The sequence below is a fragment of the Podarcis filfolensis genome (genome assembly GCF_964270895.1).
Source record: "Podarcis filfolensis genome assembly, chromosome: 3".
Lineage (NCBI taxonomy): Eukaryota > Metazoa > Chordata > Lepidosauria > Squamata > Lacertidae > Podarcis > Podarcis filfolensis.
The window spans coordinates 8,031,304-8,049,178 of record NC_139606.1 but is presented as its reverse complement, the minus strand read 5'-3'; the positions used below and the strand labels follow the sequence as shown (position 1 = coordinate 8,049,178).

The 17,875-nt window shown below is 44.5% G+C and overlaps 2 protein-coding genes and 1 long non-coding RNA gene across 6 annotated transcripts in view; 1 reads left to right on the top strand and 2 right to left on the bottom strand.

Moving 5' to 3' along the window:
* The window catches only part of VPS36 (vacuolar protein sorting 36 homolog), a gene marked incomplete at its 5' end in the record, with an annotated part of 180,141 nt that overhangs the window by 160,700 nt on the left and 1,566 nt on the right, over nucleotides 1-17,875 (bottom strand). The window lies entirely within an intron of this gene.
* TMEM272 (transmembrane protein 272) lies at nucleotides 1,302-15,492 on the top strand. 4 transcript variants are annotated; one of them, XM_083606781.1, is made up of 7 exons: nucleotides 1,302-1,933; nucleotides 3,367-3,695; nucleotides 6,870-6,951; nucleotides 8,309-8,368; nucleotides 9,508-9,590; nucleotides 10,841-12,328; nucleotides 12,624-15,492. In XM_083606781.1, the coding sequence occupies exons 3-6, from the start codon at nucleotides 6,894-6,896 to the stop codon at nucleotides 11,201-11,203; spliced, it is 564 nt and encodes a 187-aa protein (XP_083462907.1). In that variant the 5' UTR covers nucleotides 1,302-1,933; nucleotides 3,367-3,695; nucleotides 6,870-6,893; the 3' UTR covers nucleotides 11,204-12,328; nucleotides 12,624-15,492. The 4 variants fall into 4 exon arrangements, with proteins under 4 accessions (XP_083462907.1, XP_083462906.1, XP_083462908.1 ...); XM_083606780.1 differs by lacking the exon at nucleotides 1,302-1,933 and adding an exon at nucleotides 2,843-2,912 and having other exon boundaries at nucleotides 3,252-3,695; XM_083606782.1 differs by lacking the exons at nucleotides 1,302-1,933; nucleotides 3,367-3,695 and adding an exon at nucleotides 6,453-6,491 and having other exon boundaries at nucleotides 12,624-12,763.
* Nucleotides 15,923-17,485, bottom strand: LOC310759517. Its single transcript, XR_014546367.1, has 2 exons — nucleotides 16,704-17,485; nucleotides 15,923-16,451 (listed from the first exon to the last, which is right to left on the bottom strand). It is a non-coding gene; the product is annotated as an uncharacterized lncRNA (long non-coding RNA).

Genomic DNA, 17,875 nt, shown 5'->3' with positions numbered 1-17,875 from the left:
GATCCTGAAGCTGAGGCTCCAAGACTGGCCACCTCATGAGAAGAGAAGACTCCCTGGAAAAGACCCTGATGTTGGGAAAGATTGAGGGCACAAGGAGAAAGGGACGACAGAGGAGGAGGTGGTTGGACAGTGTTCTCGAAGCTACTAGCATGAGTTTGACCAAACTGCGGGAGGCAGTGGAAGACAGGAGTGCCTGGCGTGCTCTGGTCCATGGGGTCACGAAGAGTCGGACACGACTAAACGACTAAACAACAACAAACAACAAGTGCGTAGACCATGCAAAAAAATGGTTGTGCACAAGTACTGATTGGTGTGGTGTTGCTTGATAAGAGGCTGGGGACGCCAGATCATGCAGTGCTGAAACACTGATGGGGATCATGGTGTGAACTCAGCATGCAACCCTGACAAGCTTGGGCAGATGCAACCTGGCCTGGGGGCATCCATGCTAGAAGCCTGTGCATCCCTGTTGCTGGGGTGGGATTCTGGTTCCTGGCACAAATTGTTCCTTCCGAATAAGTGTGTGCTATTTAAAGGTCTCTGCAATGCAGCTGGGATTTTGAAAAAAGAGAGAGAGGCTTTTTGATGAAACTGGCTTATTAAATACCTACTGTCATACCGTTATAACAGAGAACAGAGACAACTTAATTATAGTGATTATACAATGATACATCTTGTTTGGGGGGAGGGGATGCCAACAGCCTGCCTCTACCTTCTCTCTCCTCCACCTGTCTTTTGTATAGTAGTAAAATTATGGGGGTGGAAGGAGAAGGCTTGCACAACTGAGTGCGCAATTACACGACATCAAGACTGACAGTGTTCCTAGGCCTTTGCTTCAAGGCTGTCATAAAATCAGAGCAGGAAGGAACTTGAAAGGTCATCACTCTGCACCAATCAGCTGTGGCAGTCCGGGCTGCAGGATACTGGCATTGGAGAGGATGCACAGTGCTGCATTTGACAAACAGATTTCTCCAGGGTTGTGTCTTTATTTAAAATATTTGCATACCCTGCCAACATTTCTCCAATGAAAATAGGGACATCCTATGCAACTCTTGTTGTTCTTAGTCCACCCATCTATCTGGGTTGCCCCAGCCATTCTGGGCAGATTCCAACATATACAAAAACATTAAACATAAAAAAAACCTTCCCTATACAAGGCTGCCTTCAGATGTCTTCTAAAGGTTTTATAGTTACTTGGCTCTGGAGTCGCATAACTCCATACCCTCCAACATCTCTCTGATGAAAATAGGGATGTCCTAAGGAAAAGTGGGACATTCTGGGACGAAATCAGGAACTGGGGTGGCTTCTGTAAATTGGGGGCAGAGCAGGGATACTTGGAGGGTCTGCAAGACACGCTTGAAGGGTGTATTTCTAAAGAGGCCTTTTGTAATTCCTAAGGAAGGGTGTTCCACGACTGCTGGGCTGACCAGTGAGAAGGCCGTATCCTTACTCAAGGAAGTGGACTATGGGAAGGCAAAAACGGCTAGCTTGCCCTGTTATCAAGCCCTATTAGCAGATTCATAGACGGTCAGGATATTGGTATTTATGATGTGAGTACACAAATGATCTGAAGAACCTGAACAGCACCATGACCAGAGCAACCAGAACAAATATGGTATTGGACTCAACTCAACACCACCTTTTTGTCTCAAACAATGGCAGTCTCTGAAGTTGCCAGTAGTATTGTGTGTGTGTGTGTGTGTGTGTGTTTGTGTAATTCAGAAGTTACCTTCCATAAAATTCACCAGACAATGTTATGCTTTTGCAGGAGAATTCTTCAAAAGCTGAAAATATAATTGGAGCAAGCTTTGAATGTGCAGGAACAGTCCTCATAATGACAATGATTGCTGCTCTGGCCTAGGCTTTTATATGAAAATCTATTCATTTCTTCTTTCTTAAAACCATTCCATGTATTCATGGTTCTTTGTAAGACACGGTGTGTCTAAATTGCTGTTAATTTGGCATGTTGGTTTGAGTAATAAGGGGGAAATCAGACCTTTAACTCCTCTTTTTGAGCATTGACATTGACATTATCAGCATTAGTCATCAAGGTTGGGTACTTGTTCACACTTCTCCCATCTGGGTGGAGGGTGTCGCAGGAGGATAGAATGGGAAAATCAGGAGTTCAAAGCCTAGCCCCTGCCCAAATGCTTGACCATTGGCTCAACAATCCAGTCATTCACATCCCAATGTGCTACATGGAAGAGCGTGGGTGCCATTTGAAGCCTAGATGTATCATGAAGAAATAGCTTCAGATCATACATGGCAATGATCATGTTATAGATGAGAGAACCACAGGTTTCTTTGCCTGTGTGATGAAATCCCCTTGCCCCAGTGATCTGGCAGTTTAACACAAGGGTCTAGATTTACCCTGTGAACATTACCATACCTTTAAAGTACATTCAAAGCACATTCCCCCCCTCAAACAATTTTGTGCGATTGTTGTTTGTTTAAGGCTTGCTTAACTCTGTGAGTTAGGGACATGGGTGGCGCTGTGGGTTAAACCACAGAGCCTAGGACTTGCCGATCAGAAGGTCGGCGGTTCGAATCCCCGTGACGGGGTGAGCTCCCGTTGCTCGGTCCCTGCTCCTGCCCACCTAGCAGTTCAAAAACATGTCAAAGTGCAAGTAGATAAATAGGTACCGCTCCAGTGGGAAGGTAAACGGTGTTTCTATGTGCTGCTGTGGTTCGCCAGAAGTGGCTTAGTCATGCTGGCTATATGCTGGCTGCCTCGGCCAGTAAAGCGAGATGAGCGCCGCAACCCCAGAGTCGGCCAGGACTAGACCAAATGATCAGGGGTCCCTTTACCTTTAATTCTGTGAGGGGTAAACTTATTTGGCTTATTTGAGGGGGGTGTGTGCTTTAAAGGTATCTTGTGTACACAGCCTTGGTCTTAAAGATCCTGACCTCCTTAGGTAAAGGGACCCCTGACCATTAGGTCCAGTCGTGGCCGACTCTGGGGTTTACTGGCCGAGGGAGCCGGTGTACAGCTTCCGGGTCATGTGGCCAACATGACTAAGCCGCTTCTGGTGAACTAGAGCAGCGCACGGAAACACCCTTTACTTTCCTGCTGGAGCGGTACCTATTTATCTACTTGCACTTTGACGTGCTTTCGAACTGCTAGGTGGGCAGGAGCAGGGACAGAGCAATGGGAGCTCACCCCGTCACGGGGATTCAAACTACCGACCTGATCGGCAAGTGCTAGGCTCTGTGGTTTAACCCACAGCGCCACCCGCGTCCCCTGACCTCCTTAGACCCACCTTAAAATCCCAGGGTGGGAAGAGGGGCTGGCTGTTAAACCACTCTGAAAATTGCAGTGAAAGAACCCAGAGACCACACCTGCTTTATGACTACCTGCTTTCATAAAAGTTCCAGGACTCCTTTACTGTCCTCTGGTGGCAAGTTGAATGCGTGCAGTTGCTTGGCTGTGGAGGGAACCGAACGTGGGTGTGTAGGGAATAAAGGATAAGAGCTTTCATCACAACAGCAGGAGCAGAGATGCAGAGAAGCAGAAGCTCGCAAACAGCCAGTGACCCCCAAAGGAGCTTCAGAATGAAGGAATGAAATGCCTCAGCTGCTTCAAAGACCTGGATGCAAAGATAAGCTTTATCCAGTGTGTCACTTAACACCACACACTTTTTCTTGAGGAATATTGGCTCCAGTTTTTTTCTTCCCAGATCTCTGCTTGGAATAGTAAGGTGAGTAGGGAATGGCGCCTGGAAGCAATTGCATCTAACAGGGTGGGGTGGCCAGCAACTTTAGGAACAGTGTGGCATTAGCTGTTGGAGGGGGAAAGTGAGTGTGTGGCTGCTGTTGTCAGCCTTGAATGATGAAAAAAGGGGGATGAATAGGTTGATTAATAATCCTGGATATCTTGAGGATCAGATTTTGTTGGTGTAAAAGATATGCAAGCTTTTGAGTTGCACAAATCTCTTTATCAGGTGGGATGGAATTGCTCATTTTCCGCCAGCAAGGCTTTTAAAATGGTCTCCAATCACTGATTTTGCCCCTTGCAAGTTGGGCCAGTTGCACCATCTTCACAAGCTCTACCAGGGTTTCCTTTCCCCTGGTGAAATCAGTTCAGCTGGCATTGTTCATTATGTCATGGTTACAGCAACTAAGGTCTGTAACAGCTAGAAGCAGAGCCTACATTTTTATCTGTTCCTGGAAAGGTTGCAAAACTTCCTTTCTCAACAGGCACTGGGCTGATCTAGCTTTGGTGGCTCATTCTGTAAGGTGATTCCTTGCTTTGTGCTGTACAGTGGTACTTTGGTTCTCGAACTTAATCCATTCTGGAAGTCCGTTAGACCCCCAAAATCATTCGAAAACCAAGGCGTAGCTTCTGATTAGCTGCAGGAGCTTCCTGCAGTCAAGTGGAAGCTACGTTGGACGTTCGGCTTCCAAAAAACGTTTGCAAACTGGAACACTTTTTGTTTGGAAGCCAAGCCATTCGAGAACCAAGGTACCACTGTATTGTTCAGCTTCATCAAAGGTGGCCAGCATGGTGTCACTGGACTACAACTCCCATCATCCTCACCATTGGCCATGCTGGCTGGAGCTGATGGAAGATGGAGTCCAAGGACATCTGGGGACATCATATAGACTACCCCTGGTTTTAGACTGATTTTATGGACTGCAAAGCTGAAGTGAGTGCACTCTGGGCCTCACCACCTGCTAAAAGGAAAAGGATCACTGGGACGTTGCTCCCTGTGGCTCCCAAAAAGAACAGCATAGCAAGGGGAACATCAGCCTAGCGCCCAATACATCAAGCCAGAGAAGGACCAGAAAAGACTCTTCTCCAGGTCATGTTGCTTGTTCAGAAGGAAGGGAACTCACTCTTTAATCTGGCCCCATCCTGCAGAGGGCGAGGGGCTGCTGGGATAGCTCAGTTGATAGGAGCATGAGACTCTTAACCTCAGGGTTGTGGGTTTGAGCCCCACAACGGGCAAAAATTCAGGGGGTTGGACTACACAGCCTTCATGGCCAGCGTGGTGTCGTGGTTAAGAGCAGTGGACTCGTAATCTGGGGAACTGGGTTCGCGTCTCTGCTCCTCCACATGCAGCCGCTGGGTGACCTTGGGCCAGTCACACTTCTCTGAAGTCTCTCAGCCCCACTCACCTCACAGAGAGTTTGTTGTGGGGGAGGAAGGAAAAAGGAGATTGTTAGCCGCTTTGAGACTCCTTAGGGTAGTGATAAAGCGGGAAATCAAATCCAAACTCCTCCTCCTCTTCTTCATGGTCCCTGCCATCTCTACACTTCTGTAATCAACCATCCCGAACCTGGCATACTCCAGATGCTTTGGTGTGTGTGCATCATGTGTGTATGTATGTTATCGTTGCTTTAAGCCGAGATGATTGAGAAAGACGGGTGCAAAACTTCAAAATAAGTAAGTAAAAAATAAAAAGAATGTATACTTGTTGAGAGTATTTATTTGCCAGAATGAATAATCTAACTATCCTTTCAGCTAGGAAGGTAAATACTGCCCCCTTACACACACACACACACACACACACACACACACACACACACCAGTTCATGCTATTTAAATTTGTGGAACAGCTGCAATGGCCTGAGCTTCTTTGAAAAGTGGTCAGCATCACAGGTCACCCACAAGGCCCACTCCACAGCAAGGTTCTGTTGCCCAATCTGCAAAGTGCTCTCCCTGCTGCAGCTCGTTCCCATAGGCATCTGACCAGCAGCAACCTGGGGAACAGGATGATGGACTAGGTACAGCAGGACTCTTCTGATGTCCTTGCTTTGTCTCTCCTCCTCCCTGGCTCCCCATATCTGCTGCCTGAGGTGGCTGCCTCACACTGCCAAATGTTAGGACCGGCCCTGATGTAGTGTCAAGAGTAAATCATGGCGGGCTAGGTGGACAAATAGCCTGATAGTGTATAAGGCAGCTTCCTGTATTCCATGAAGGATCCAGCTGTTGAAACAAGTACACACTCCTCCATCAGCTTGGAACAAGCTGATGGATGTTTGTTGCCTTGTGTGACAGATCTATAAATAGTGTGCATTTTAGAATATCTCTCTAGATTTTCTCCCCTTTTGCATTTGAGGTGCTGTTAAGATGTTACATCTGTTCCAAAACTTATTGGGGAAGAATGTGAATTGACTGAAGGGAAGAAAGTATCTTATTTCACCTACAAATGCCAGTTAATTCTCTGGACCCTCCTGAGACATCTGTGGGAGTTTGTAAGATGATACCAATGCTGGGAGTGGGTGAGAAGCCAGACTTAACTTTTAAACATGGAGAACTGGCCTTTTTATTTTTTAAAAAATGACTGGAGCACGTTTATCTATATGCCAGTCTCCCTAGGCTGGAGTTTAGCTGTAAAGCGAGAATATTATTTTTTACGCATTCCTGACTTGTCTATGTCATCATGACTACACAAATTTCAGAACAGTTTTGCCTTAAAAGTGGAAATGTCTAGACAGTGGTGTGCTTCTGCCTCCTGCTCTTTTTCTAAGCATTTGGACAACGCAACAGTGTAAGTTTAGCAACTGTTTTGGTGTTTTCTGCTTCAGTTTTGCATGAGTTTTCTGATGTCAGTTGCCTGAGGTTTCAAACACAATGCATTAAATTGCATCAAAAGCATCAAAACTCATGCCCTGAGCCTCCTGCCTTAGACTTCCTCTTGAGCTCCGTTTTGTTTTGTTTTGCAATGAGCTTCTGGCCCCTGGGTGGCTGAATGTCTCTGACTTGCGAAAGGATGAAGGCTTCTCCCAAAGGCTCGTGGAAGCCCTAACCAAGGAAAGAAAACAAAAAAGTGGCCTTTATAGTGAGACTCTTCTTAGTTGATTTTTGCAATTTGTGGGTGTGAGTGTTTTAAGTTAAAATCAAACACATGGTTTCTTGTTTCCCCAAGGTCTGCAGAAGACTGTCATTCGCAATGGTTGCAGGCTTCGAGAAGGCATGCCATCGATGCATCTCCAAAATTGCCAGCAATGGTAGGTTGCCTGATGTCAGGGAACTGCCATCGGAACTAGAGGAGGAGGAGGCGAGGCTCCACAGCGATGCTGGAGAGGGGCCAAGCAGGGAGAGAGGCAGGTCTCCTGTTGGGGAAGAAAATCAGCGCAACACCAGGGATAGAGGGGGGCCAAGGGGGGAAGCAGAGAGCAGGCTCCGGGACTCTTCACTGGACACCAGCGGGGAGAGCACAGGTCCTCCGCTACCCACGCCCTCCCTGCGCAGAAGACTTCCGCACAGGGAGAGTAGGAGGAGACTGGGCGTCAAACAACTTTTATGTTGGAAAAGGTTTAAGAAACGCCCACTGACGGATTCTGCCAGCGACTGAACAGCCACGGAGAGGATGGCTGTCCAGCGAGAAATGGTTTAACCAGCCAACCTAGCCCAGACCGGCGGCTATTTACGCACAAGCAACCCCTAAAGCCATTACACCTGAGAAAGGGAGATAGTGGCAAGAGATCTGGAGCACTACAGGGATTCAACAAAGGATGCTGATTGCAGGTCAAGCAGGGAGGCTGCAACCAGGCAATACCTGTCCCAACTCAGTTTGCATCACTGTCTGATAGCAATGGATGAATCCATCCATTTTGGTTCTCAAAGTTTCCTATTGTTCCAATTTTAAATTCAGTTCTCCACATGGTTGCAGTAATTTTCATTAAAAATAATCCTTATGAAACTGTCAGCATTTTAGTGCAAATTTCTAATATGCATTTCTTTATATGCAATTTCCCCAAATCAACACATTTTTGCAAAACAATTCCCCCAAATGTAATGTATTTTTGTATGTTATTTTCCCTAATATATGCATTTTTAGGCACATTTTACCCCAGTATCCCCTGCCAACCTAGCAGTTTGAAAGCACATCACAGTGCAAGTAGATAAATAGGTACCACTCTGGCGGGAAGGTAAATGCCGTTTCCGTGCACTGCTCTGGTTTCCCAGAAGTGGCTTAGTCATGCTGGCCACATGACCCGGAAGCTGTATGCCGGCTCCCTCAGCCAATAAAGTGAGATGAGCGCCACAACCCCAGAGTCGGCCACAACTGGACCTAATGGTCAGGGGTCCCTTTACCTTTACCCAGTATATGTATATACCCAGTATATGTGTTTCTTACACATTGCTATTGCAACATTTAGAGTGTTGAGAATTTTGAAAAATGGCTGTGTTTCAGTTCCTATATTGTTTTGGAAAGTATGAATTAGATAGGTTTGCCATTAAATGAGAAGAGAATTTAATTGCTCCTTCATTCCTACTGTCTACCTGTGTATGTGACAAAAATGGAGGGCATTTGGAGGATGTTTTATCACTATCTATAACTTGTCATTTATTTCCTTACAGCTTGCTTCATTTTTGGACTCCTTGCTTTCCTAGCATTACCACTGTCTATGGCTTTTACAGGTAAGTACACTGCCAAAATAAAAATAAAAATACTCTAGTAACCAGAAGATAATGAGTTAAATGATATTTTGCTTCCCACCTTCCAGAGCAGGTTTTTGGGTCTTGTTGGGGTGGGGGAGAGAGGAAGGGGGGAGTCCTGTTGCATGAAGAGAAGTCTGATTTGCTTGTGCAAAAACACTATTGGATTCCAGCTTCATGTAGGAAATTAGCAGGTTTTTCTTTGTTTTCCTATGTCAGGAGAGCCATCACCTCCTAAATTCCTTGCATGTCAGACAGTTGTTGAAATTGCAGGGATCTGCTGGAAGGACGCTGGTAATCCTAACTTTGGCAGGAATGATAATAATATTATGATAATGATATTATGATTGTTTCTTAGTCACTTAATCTTGCCCAGGGCAGCCCAAAGCAACTTACAACCAACCAACCATCAGACAATAAACTCCAGATAGACTACAACCTATGGGACGTGGGTTACGCTGTGGTCTAAACCACAGAGCCTAGGGCTTGCCGATCAGAAGGTCGGCGGTTCGAATCCCTGCGATGGGATGAGCTCCCGTTGCTCGGTCCCTGCTCCTGCCAACCTAGCAGTTCGAAAGCACGTCAAAATGCAAGTAGATAAATAGGTACCGCTCCAGCAGGAAGGTAAACGCCGTTTCCGTGCGCTGCTCTGGTTCGCCAGAAGCGGCTTAGTCATGCTGGCCACATGACCCAGAAGCTGTACTAGGCCAGTAAAGTGAGATGAGCGCCGCAACCCCAGAATCATCCACAACTGGACCTAACGGTCAGGGGTCCCTTTACGACCTAGAGGAAAGAGAAATACATTGTAAACATCCCACCCACTTCTAAAAGGCCACAGATATCCAAAGGTCATAGGCCTGGTTATAGAGGGAAGTTTCTGCCTGATGCTTAAAGATATGTAGCGAATGCACCCAAGGGAAGAGCATTCCACAAACGGGGAGCCACAGCAGAAAAGGCCCGTTCATGTGTTGCCACCCTCTGGAACTCTCCTGTTATATTACATGTTGTGCAAAGTGTGTCAGGGCTGTAGCACCACTGCAGTTGTGAATCAGTGCACCTGCCCTTTTGCTTCTGCACATGAGACTTGATCGAAATAATTTACTTTGTTTGTTGTTCCTCAGGAATGAAGTTTTTAGACGACTGTCCAGTCCAGCCGCTAATCCCCTTATATCTGCTTGTGGGTGGTGTGGTTGGCAGTTTGAAGGTATTGCTGTTCACTGAACAATATTTTCCTCTGAGGAGATTTGTGATGAAGTTTGTATGGAATTATCTTCATTCATAGAAGATACAAAAAACAACCACCACCATGGTTATATCTTAGTGAATTAACTTCAGGGAAATAAGGATCTGACTCAGGAGGAGACTTCTGGATTGAGAAAGGATCATACACGGTGTAGCCTTTTAAAAATGTTACTATTTAAACTATTTTATTCAGTACAACTAGTTGTGTGTGTGAATCTTTTAATGTCAGTTTCCTCTCAGTTTCTCATTTTTTCTCACATTTCCACATCGGTCTGTGATTTTTTTTTTAAAAGTCCACATGAAAATCCATCAGCATTTTGATGCAAATTTCTTTGCACTACTTTGTATGCAATTTGGCCTAACATTTATTGTAAACCACTTAGAGATGTTGCTACGAAGCAGCAGCAGCATATACCGTATTTTTCGCTCCACAAGATGTACCTTTTTCCTCTTTAAACCTATGGGAAAATGTCTGTGCGTCTTGTGGAGCAAATGTGTGGACCCCAGGGCTGGGGGTGCCCCACAAGCTTGGGGAGCAGCAGAAAGGCTGCACGCAGCCTTCCCACTGCTCCCCAGGGCTGGCGGTGAGGGAAGCTCGGCTTTCCCCACAGCCAGCCCCACAAGCGCGGGGAGCAGCGGAAAGGCTGCATGCAGCCTTTCTGCTGCTCCCCGACCTGCTCTTTGGGGCTGGTGGTGGCTTTCCCCAAAGAGCAGGTTGGGGAGCAGTGGAAAGGCTGCTCCCCGAACTTGTGGGGCTGGCGGTGGGGGAAAGCCGTGCTTCCCACACCGCCAGCCCCGGGGAGCAGCGGGAAGGTTGTGCACAGCCTTTCTGCTGCTCCCCGACCTGCTCTTTGGGTCGAATAGCTCTGGGGTAGCCCGCAAAGCCTCCGCAGGGCAGCGGGGAGCCTTCATCCCGCTGCTCTGCAGAGTCTTCACGCGGCTATCCCTGGCTTTTGCGGGAGGTGGGGGAAGGGACAGAGCGAGGCTCTCTCACTTCCCCCACCTCCCGCAAAAGCCCCCAAGAGCCGCATATTTTTTTCCCTTGAATTCCCCCCCCCCCCAAAGTAGTTGTGCCTTATGGTCAGGTGCGTCTTATGGAGCGAAAAATACGGTAAATGTTGTTAAATGAAAACAAATGTTTGATACCATGGAGCCAAATCTGGAATATAATGATCCCTCCGGGATTTTTTTTAACCTTTGTGCAATGTCTAGGTTGGTCTTCTGCTCTTTGACTCCACCCGGATGAGGCAGCTGCTTACCAAATCGGTTATGATTGACGACGACGACGACGACGAGTATCCCTGGAGACAGAATGCTCACAAATATTACATACACCTCACCCTCAGCCTCTTCCTCTTCCTCTGGTTCATCCTGGGAAACTACTGGGTGTTTTCCGTCTACCTGCCGAATTTCATCCCACCTTTCCACCACCCTCAAGATTACTGTGATAAAATCCTGTACGTTTTTGCAGTTGGGGTGCTTGTCGTGAGCCACACCATTCTGGCTTTGCTGATCTTCTGCAGCTGCTGTGTTTATTGCTGCTCCAGGCAACGATACGCTACAGAGGAGGACTGAAAAGGGGGTGGAAAGCCATAGAAGATGAGCCATGGGACTATTAGAAAAGCAATAGGGAAGAGAAAGAGGCAATTCTGGTATTTGTTGGTCATGCTCACCCTCCCTGAACACATAGTGCATATGACTAGCAAACTCCATGGAGGTCTGTTTTACATGGTTACTTTTTTCTCTCCTGTGGAAATAAATGTGGACGATAGACAAAGTCTGTCTATTTGAAAGGTAGTAAAAAGGGTCTTTTTTGCTCTGGCGCATGCCAAGGAAAGCATCAACTTCCCAGTGCATGCCCTAGAAGTGATACGCTTGCACTGCCACAGTACGCTTTTTTTTTTTAATGCTTTCTCAAACGTATTTACTGATTTCAGTGGTAGAAATGATGGAAGTCTGAAAGTTGCTCCAGCTTGTCTGCCTATTGAGTATTTATGTTGATTTGCTTGCACAGAGGTTAGATGATGTTCGGTCTGAGTGTTTGTTCCTATTTGTTTGTGGAGAGGATATACGACAATGAACATTTGCTTGCACAGAGCTTATACAGCTTTCTATTAATGATTTACATCACACTTTTTAGAGCATTTCCACATCATTTTCTTTTTTCATGTGGGTTTGTAGCGGCAGAACACTGCACAAACCTGCATTTTGGCTATGTGATTGAATCCCAGTTCTTTTCTTTCAAAGAAAGTGGCAGCTTACGTTTTCTTTGGTTTATACAAAAAATTTTTTTGAAGGACTAAAAGTAATGAACAATTTTTGATCACCTACTCAAAGGTCCCTGGTTTCATCTCTAAACCACTGCAAGAGGCTTGAATTTACATATTACATGTACATATTACATTTGCTTTGATATTGCATTGTTTGTACTTTCAGGATTTCAGCTTGTTTCCTAGAATGATGCATGTTGTGTATATCTTCTTTGTGGATTGATGTGATGAAACAGCTACTTCTTCATGACAGCTGTAATGTGGCAATAAGGCAGCAGCATTGAGATTGCTTTGTTCCAGACCCCGGTGCATCCAAATCTATGGTACCCGAAAATGGTATGAAATGTGTTCTATTTGTTACTTTTCCTCCATGTAACTTCACTAAGCAGTCATCTGTACAGGATTTTTTTAAAAAAATACAAATACAATGGTGCCCCGCAAGACGAATGCCTCGCAAGACGGAAAACTCGCTAGACGAAAGAGTTTTCCGTTTTGGAGGTGCATCGCAAAACAAATTTCCTATGGGCTTGCTTCGCAAGACGAAAATGTCTTGCGAGTTCCTGTGGGTTTTTTCCCCTCCCCGCCCCTTTTCTAAGCCGCTAAGCCGCTAAAAGCCGCTAATCTGCTAATCCGTCAATGGGCTTGCTTCGCAAGACGAAAAAAACGCTAGACGAAGAGACTCGCAGAACGGATTCTTTTCGTCTTGCGAGGCACCACTGTAATAGACAGGAGTTTTAAAAACCTAAATACAGTGGTACCTCGGGTTACAAATGCTTCAGGTTACAGACTCCGCTAACCCAGAAATAGTACCTTGGGTTAAGAACTTTGCTTCAGGATGCGAAGAGAAATCGTGCTCCGTCGGCGCGGAGGCCCCATTAGCTAAAGTGGTATCTCAGGTTAAGAACAGTTTCAGATTAAGAACGGACCTCCAGAACGAATTAAGTTCTTAACCCAAGGTACCACTGTACTTACAGATCTTTATCTTTTTTGCCTTCACAACAATCTATGAAGTAGAACATGATACAGATACTCTTACCATGTGGTAACCATGACCCCGCTCAGGGTTGACAAAGACCAAACGCAAAGCTTAAAAGCAGAGATGTGTTATAGCGCTACATGTGTTAATTAAAAGACCTTTTGAGAGTGGAACATGCATTAGTGTGCACTCCACAATTATTTAAATGGTTAGGGGGGGAATAAAAGTTCTGGATATGGATGCTGCATCTGAGGCAGCCAGCCAGGGAGGCCATTATAGATAATTGAGGAATAGTCTTAAAATGCTTTTTAGAAGTTGTCCATTATCCAGATGCCTCCCCATTTGTGTAATACAATCGTTTTTACCTTGAAACAAGAAGAAAATAATTTAAGTCCACCCATTCCATTTATTGCTCTACTTCTTCAAAATATATAAACACTAGAACACGTGGAAGGAAATGTTGTGAAGTAGAGATGGATTAAGTTCATTTCAAATTCCATACAATATTTCTTAGACATATCCCTGCTTTAATTTTGTGATTATACATTTGTGTGTGTGTGTTTTTAAATGTAATGAGTTATATTGCAATTTATTTACAATACGTACATATGAACTACTTTGTGTTTCAGAACGCTAGCAATGGCTTTGTATAATAAAGTGATTCTTGCCAATTTTCATTAAGTGTTATTTTCATATTGAAAAGTTTCCTACTGTAAAGCTTGTGGCATATGCATAAACAAGCGTAAACATACCTTGAAAATAATTTTTAAGTCTCTTGTTTCCCCCCAAAGTGGGGTTATTTATTTTGATGCTCTAGCTTCAGCAACAGTCAGCTATGGGGAAAATGGCAAAATAAAAGCACTTTCACAGGGAAATCCTGTAGCCTGGACACCAGGTGAAAGCTATGCTAAATGGTCCACCAGTGCAGCAGGGAGAAATAGAACATGTTATGGGTGGGCTCTGACTCAGAGACCAAATTTGGCCCACCAAAAGTGGCCATTTCACTGTTTTTCACCATGCAGAGTGTTTTGCAAGCCTTGCATTGGGCTTCAAAGTCCCAACAATGAAAGATTTATATTTGCTTGCTTCAGTGCATGGCTAGAGGCAGTTGCATGCACATCAACTAAAGCAACATGGAGCTTTAAAATAATAATAATAATAATAATAATAATAATAATAATAATAATAATAATTTCTTTATACCCCACCCATCTGGCTGGGTTTCCTTAGCCACTCTGGGCGGCTCCCAACAGAATATTGGAAACACAATAAAACATCAGAACACGATAAAACATCAAATGGTGGAAGCAAATCCCAGAAAGGTCCTTTGTGTCTGTTTCCCTCTAACATCCTATCCCTGAGCACCAGGGAGTGACCCTGTAAGCATGAGGTCTATTCTCCATCCCACCCCCTTTGGATAAAACTAGGGCCAAAATATCACCTGGACAGGCTTTCCATTTTTAATATCAAGTCATCTTTATTATCAATATTTTTGTACTACTTAAAATATGAAAACCCTAAGAAGTTTATGCAAAAATGCTAAAAGTTTTAGATAGCTGTATCACAATGCTACAAAATAGGATTGCTTTTTCCAAAACTCCAGGCTACATCTACTAGAACCACCTGACTGTCTGCTTAAAAAAAAAAAAAGTGTCAACAAAGCAGAAGAAACAGATCTTAGCCTTACAACCAAAATGCAAGCCAAAAATATTCCTCTTGTGAAGATCCAAAAAATCCAAGAATCTCCAAATCTTAAGAACTACAACACAATCAGTTAAAAAGCAGCAAGAAAAATGTCGCCCCCCCCCTTGAGCCTGATTTTACAGTACTCTGCAAGACTGGAGTGATCTTAGCAGCAGCGCCAGTGAGGACAGGCTCATGTGATGGAGAGATAATCAATTTATGAGTGAGGGTTTCCTCCATTAAACACTGGTGTCTACATTTGTCCCATTTGATTTGATTTTTTAAAAAGATTTTTATTGATACAGCAAGAAAAAAGAAAAAAACACAAATACCAAATTACACACAGGAATAACCATAGACACATAATTTTCTTAGCAAACAATAAAACATATATTGGTCTTAAGACCAAAGACCCAACCTCCCGTCTATTCCATATTTCGATTTCATATTACTTATTGCCAATACACACTTTTATCATAATTAAACTTTTTCTTAATATATCTAATTTCTTATATGTACCTTGCAGCTATTACTGAAGTTCCTCGAATGCTGCAACAGAATTTAAACTACTATATTTATTTTCCAGATATTCTTTGAAAACCTCCCATTTTGAAACAAATTCCTGTTTTGATTTATTCTTTATTTTTTCTGGTAGACCATCTAATTCGGCATATTCTGTCAGCTTTTGGATCCAATCTTGTATAGAGGGGATTTCATTACTCTTCCATTTTGCCGCGATCAGAACTCTTGCTGCCGCCGTCGCATATAAAAAGATACCCTTCCTCTTTTGCGGAATATCCACACATTTATCCCATTTGAATTGTACCTGTAGTGCCGTATATCTGTTTCCCTAGAGATGCCGGGCGTATGGATCCTTCTTTCTTCGGCTTTTTGGTGTCTCAAAGGAAGATTGGAAATAGGCATTTTCGCCATTGGCAAAGGGTTTGAACATTAAAATTCCAGAAAGAGCTGCTGGAAGTGTGGAAATATCTATACATTGCCATTCTTTGCAGCTGGGCACCTTGGCACTCTGTCCAGGTCACTGCACCAGTACCAGACAGCATTGATAGACAGACAACGGATAACAGCAAACCAGGGAGAGTCGCTAACAATGGCACCTCTGATTATGTGGAAAGAAACCTCATGTGGCAGGTAAGTAAGAGGCTGAGATGTTGCAGATAGTAGGCATCTGCAGAGGAAGGACCTCCACGGTTACTCCTTGACCTCAAGATCTTCAATCAATGTCATTTGAATGGAAGAGAAGAGAAGGCTGCTTCGTACCACTTCGGAAATGGTTTGGAGAAAGATATTGTTCTTTCTATCCTACCCTTCTCCAATGAGCTCAGTGTGGTAAATGTCCCCCCCCCTGTTTTCTCTGCCCAAAAAGAAGTTTCTGGGTTTGCCCTCTTTTACTGACACTGACAGCAGCCTGTCTGCTGGTAGAAATACAGCTGGATTGGGGGGTTCAGAAGGAAAACCATGCATCCATGGTTGCCAAAGATATATTTATATTGCTTGAAGCTCAAAATAGGCCTCAGACAGTTGCAGAGATAGCTTTCCCAAGTACCCTAAGGACTAGTATGACTATGGAAGCAACATCTGCATGCTGAAGAGTTCTGTACTTAGTGGGCAAAGGTATTTTGAATCCCCCAGAGGCGGAGGGGGAGGTCTCTGGGAGAGGTGAGAACTTGTTCCTTCTACCCAAGCGGGACAAAACCTTCTTCAGTCCCGCAAGCCTAGAAAAGAATGAGAAAAATATGCATGATTAAGAGTTATGTACTTAGTGGGCAAAGATATTTTGAATCCCCCAGAGGCAGAGGGGGAGGTCTCCGGGAGAGGTGAGAACTTGTTCCTTCTCCCTAAGCGGGACAAAACTTTCCTAAGTCTCGAAAGCCTAGGAAAGAAAGAGAAAAATATGAGAAATGGGGCTCACGGGTCACTAGATTGGTCTGGGGCCATTCACTGCTCAAAGCTCAAGATGAATTCACCATTCTGGGTACAGCATAATGTGTATCTTGTGAAGAGAGTGCCTGAATATCGTAGCCAGGGTGGCACCTTCTGGATATTAACAGACATCTCTCATCATCTCATTAAAAGATGTGAGTTTGCTTGGAGAAGGGATGTTTTAAGGGGAGTAATCAAATACCTGAAGGTCTGTTATTCCAGAAGGTGGGACTTAAATCAACTGTTGCTTGGTTGGCTATTGGCCAAACCTCCTAAGAGTTTCATAGTGGAAGAGCATCCCTTGGGAGGCGGTGGGTTCTCCTTTGCAGCGGGTATTTAATTGGAGGGTAGTAGGTGGCTCTGTCAAGGATCCCAAAGATGCATTACAGATCCTGCAATGGACAGAGAGTATGACTAGATTGTCCCTTCCAACATGGTGACCTCTTCAGCTACTGCCCAAAGTCCTACTCTTCACAGTTTCAGAATAATGGCTGCATGACCAAGAGGACAATGCAATATATTACCCTCTCCAGAGGCCTATGGCGAGTTATCAAGTGACTCTTCTGCCACTAGCCCCAAAGCCCATTTGCAAGCTGTTCTATCTTATCTGTTTTCCTTTTCCAAAAGCTTAAGCAGAATCCAGTCACTTCCCTATTATAAATCAGCGGGTGGAGTCATGAAGATGTCCAGAAGGACTGGCTGAAGCATGTAACTTATTCTTGATTTTTAAATATATATATAACAGCGTTGTTTGGGGAGCACAGGCCTAAGATTTCAATGGATCATTCATTATAAGCACAAGAGTGCAGAAGCTGTGAAGAAATCCTACTTACAGTACGTTTTTCCTCCACTTGGTTTGAGAGGAAGACAGAGAGAAACAAGAGCCTCTCACTAGGCTAAGGACCAACTGACACAAGAGGCAGTTGGAGGAGGTGTCACCGTGACAACGCCTGGATCACAATGGATTCTGCAACCTAGCATGCTTGGGAGGATCCCAGACACTTCTTTCTGGCTCTGCTAAATTCATGTACAGGGCTTTTAATTCATGCTCAGCTTTTTTATGTATTATGTGCCTTTTCCTCTACAGTTGCTCCTGCACCTAGTTATCTGTTCTGCTTATCTGCCTGCTACAAAAGGCCTACAGTTCTAGGGTGGATCACAACTATCTAACAAAAATAAATCAACATTAAGACCAGCTAAAACAAATTGCAGTCACAGGAATAGGGTGAGTTTCCCCTGCCTGTCTTGTCTTGGCTTGTCATCTCTCACCTATTATGGCTGAACTGCATTCAGTGGGCTAAGTAAGTTCGCCTTCCCTTCTTTTATCCATTAGGCAACTTTTATTTCCCACTCTGATTTTTATTATTTTGCAAA

Coding starts and splice junctions, on each gene's coding strand:
- TMEM272 (XM_083606781.1), top strand. CDS start 6,894: ATGGTTGCAGGCTTCGAGAAGGCATGCCATCGATGCATCTCCAAAATT. Junction 6,952..8,308: donor CTCCAAAATTGCCAGCAATG/GTAGGTTGCCTG, acceptor ATTTCCTTACAG/CTTGCTTCATTTTTGGACTC. Junction 9,591..10,840: donor GTGTGGTTGGCAGTTTGAAG/GTATTGCTGTTC, acceptor TGCAATGTCTAG/GTTGGTCTTCTGCTCTTTGA.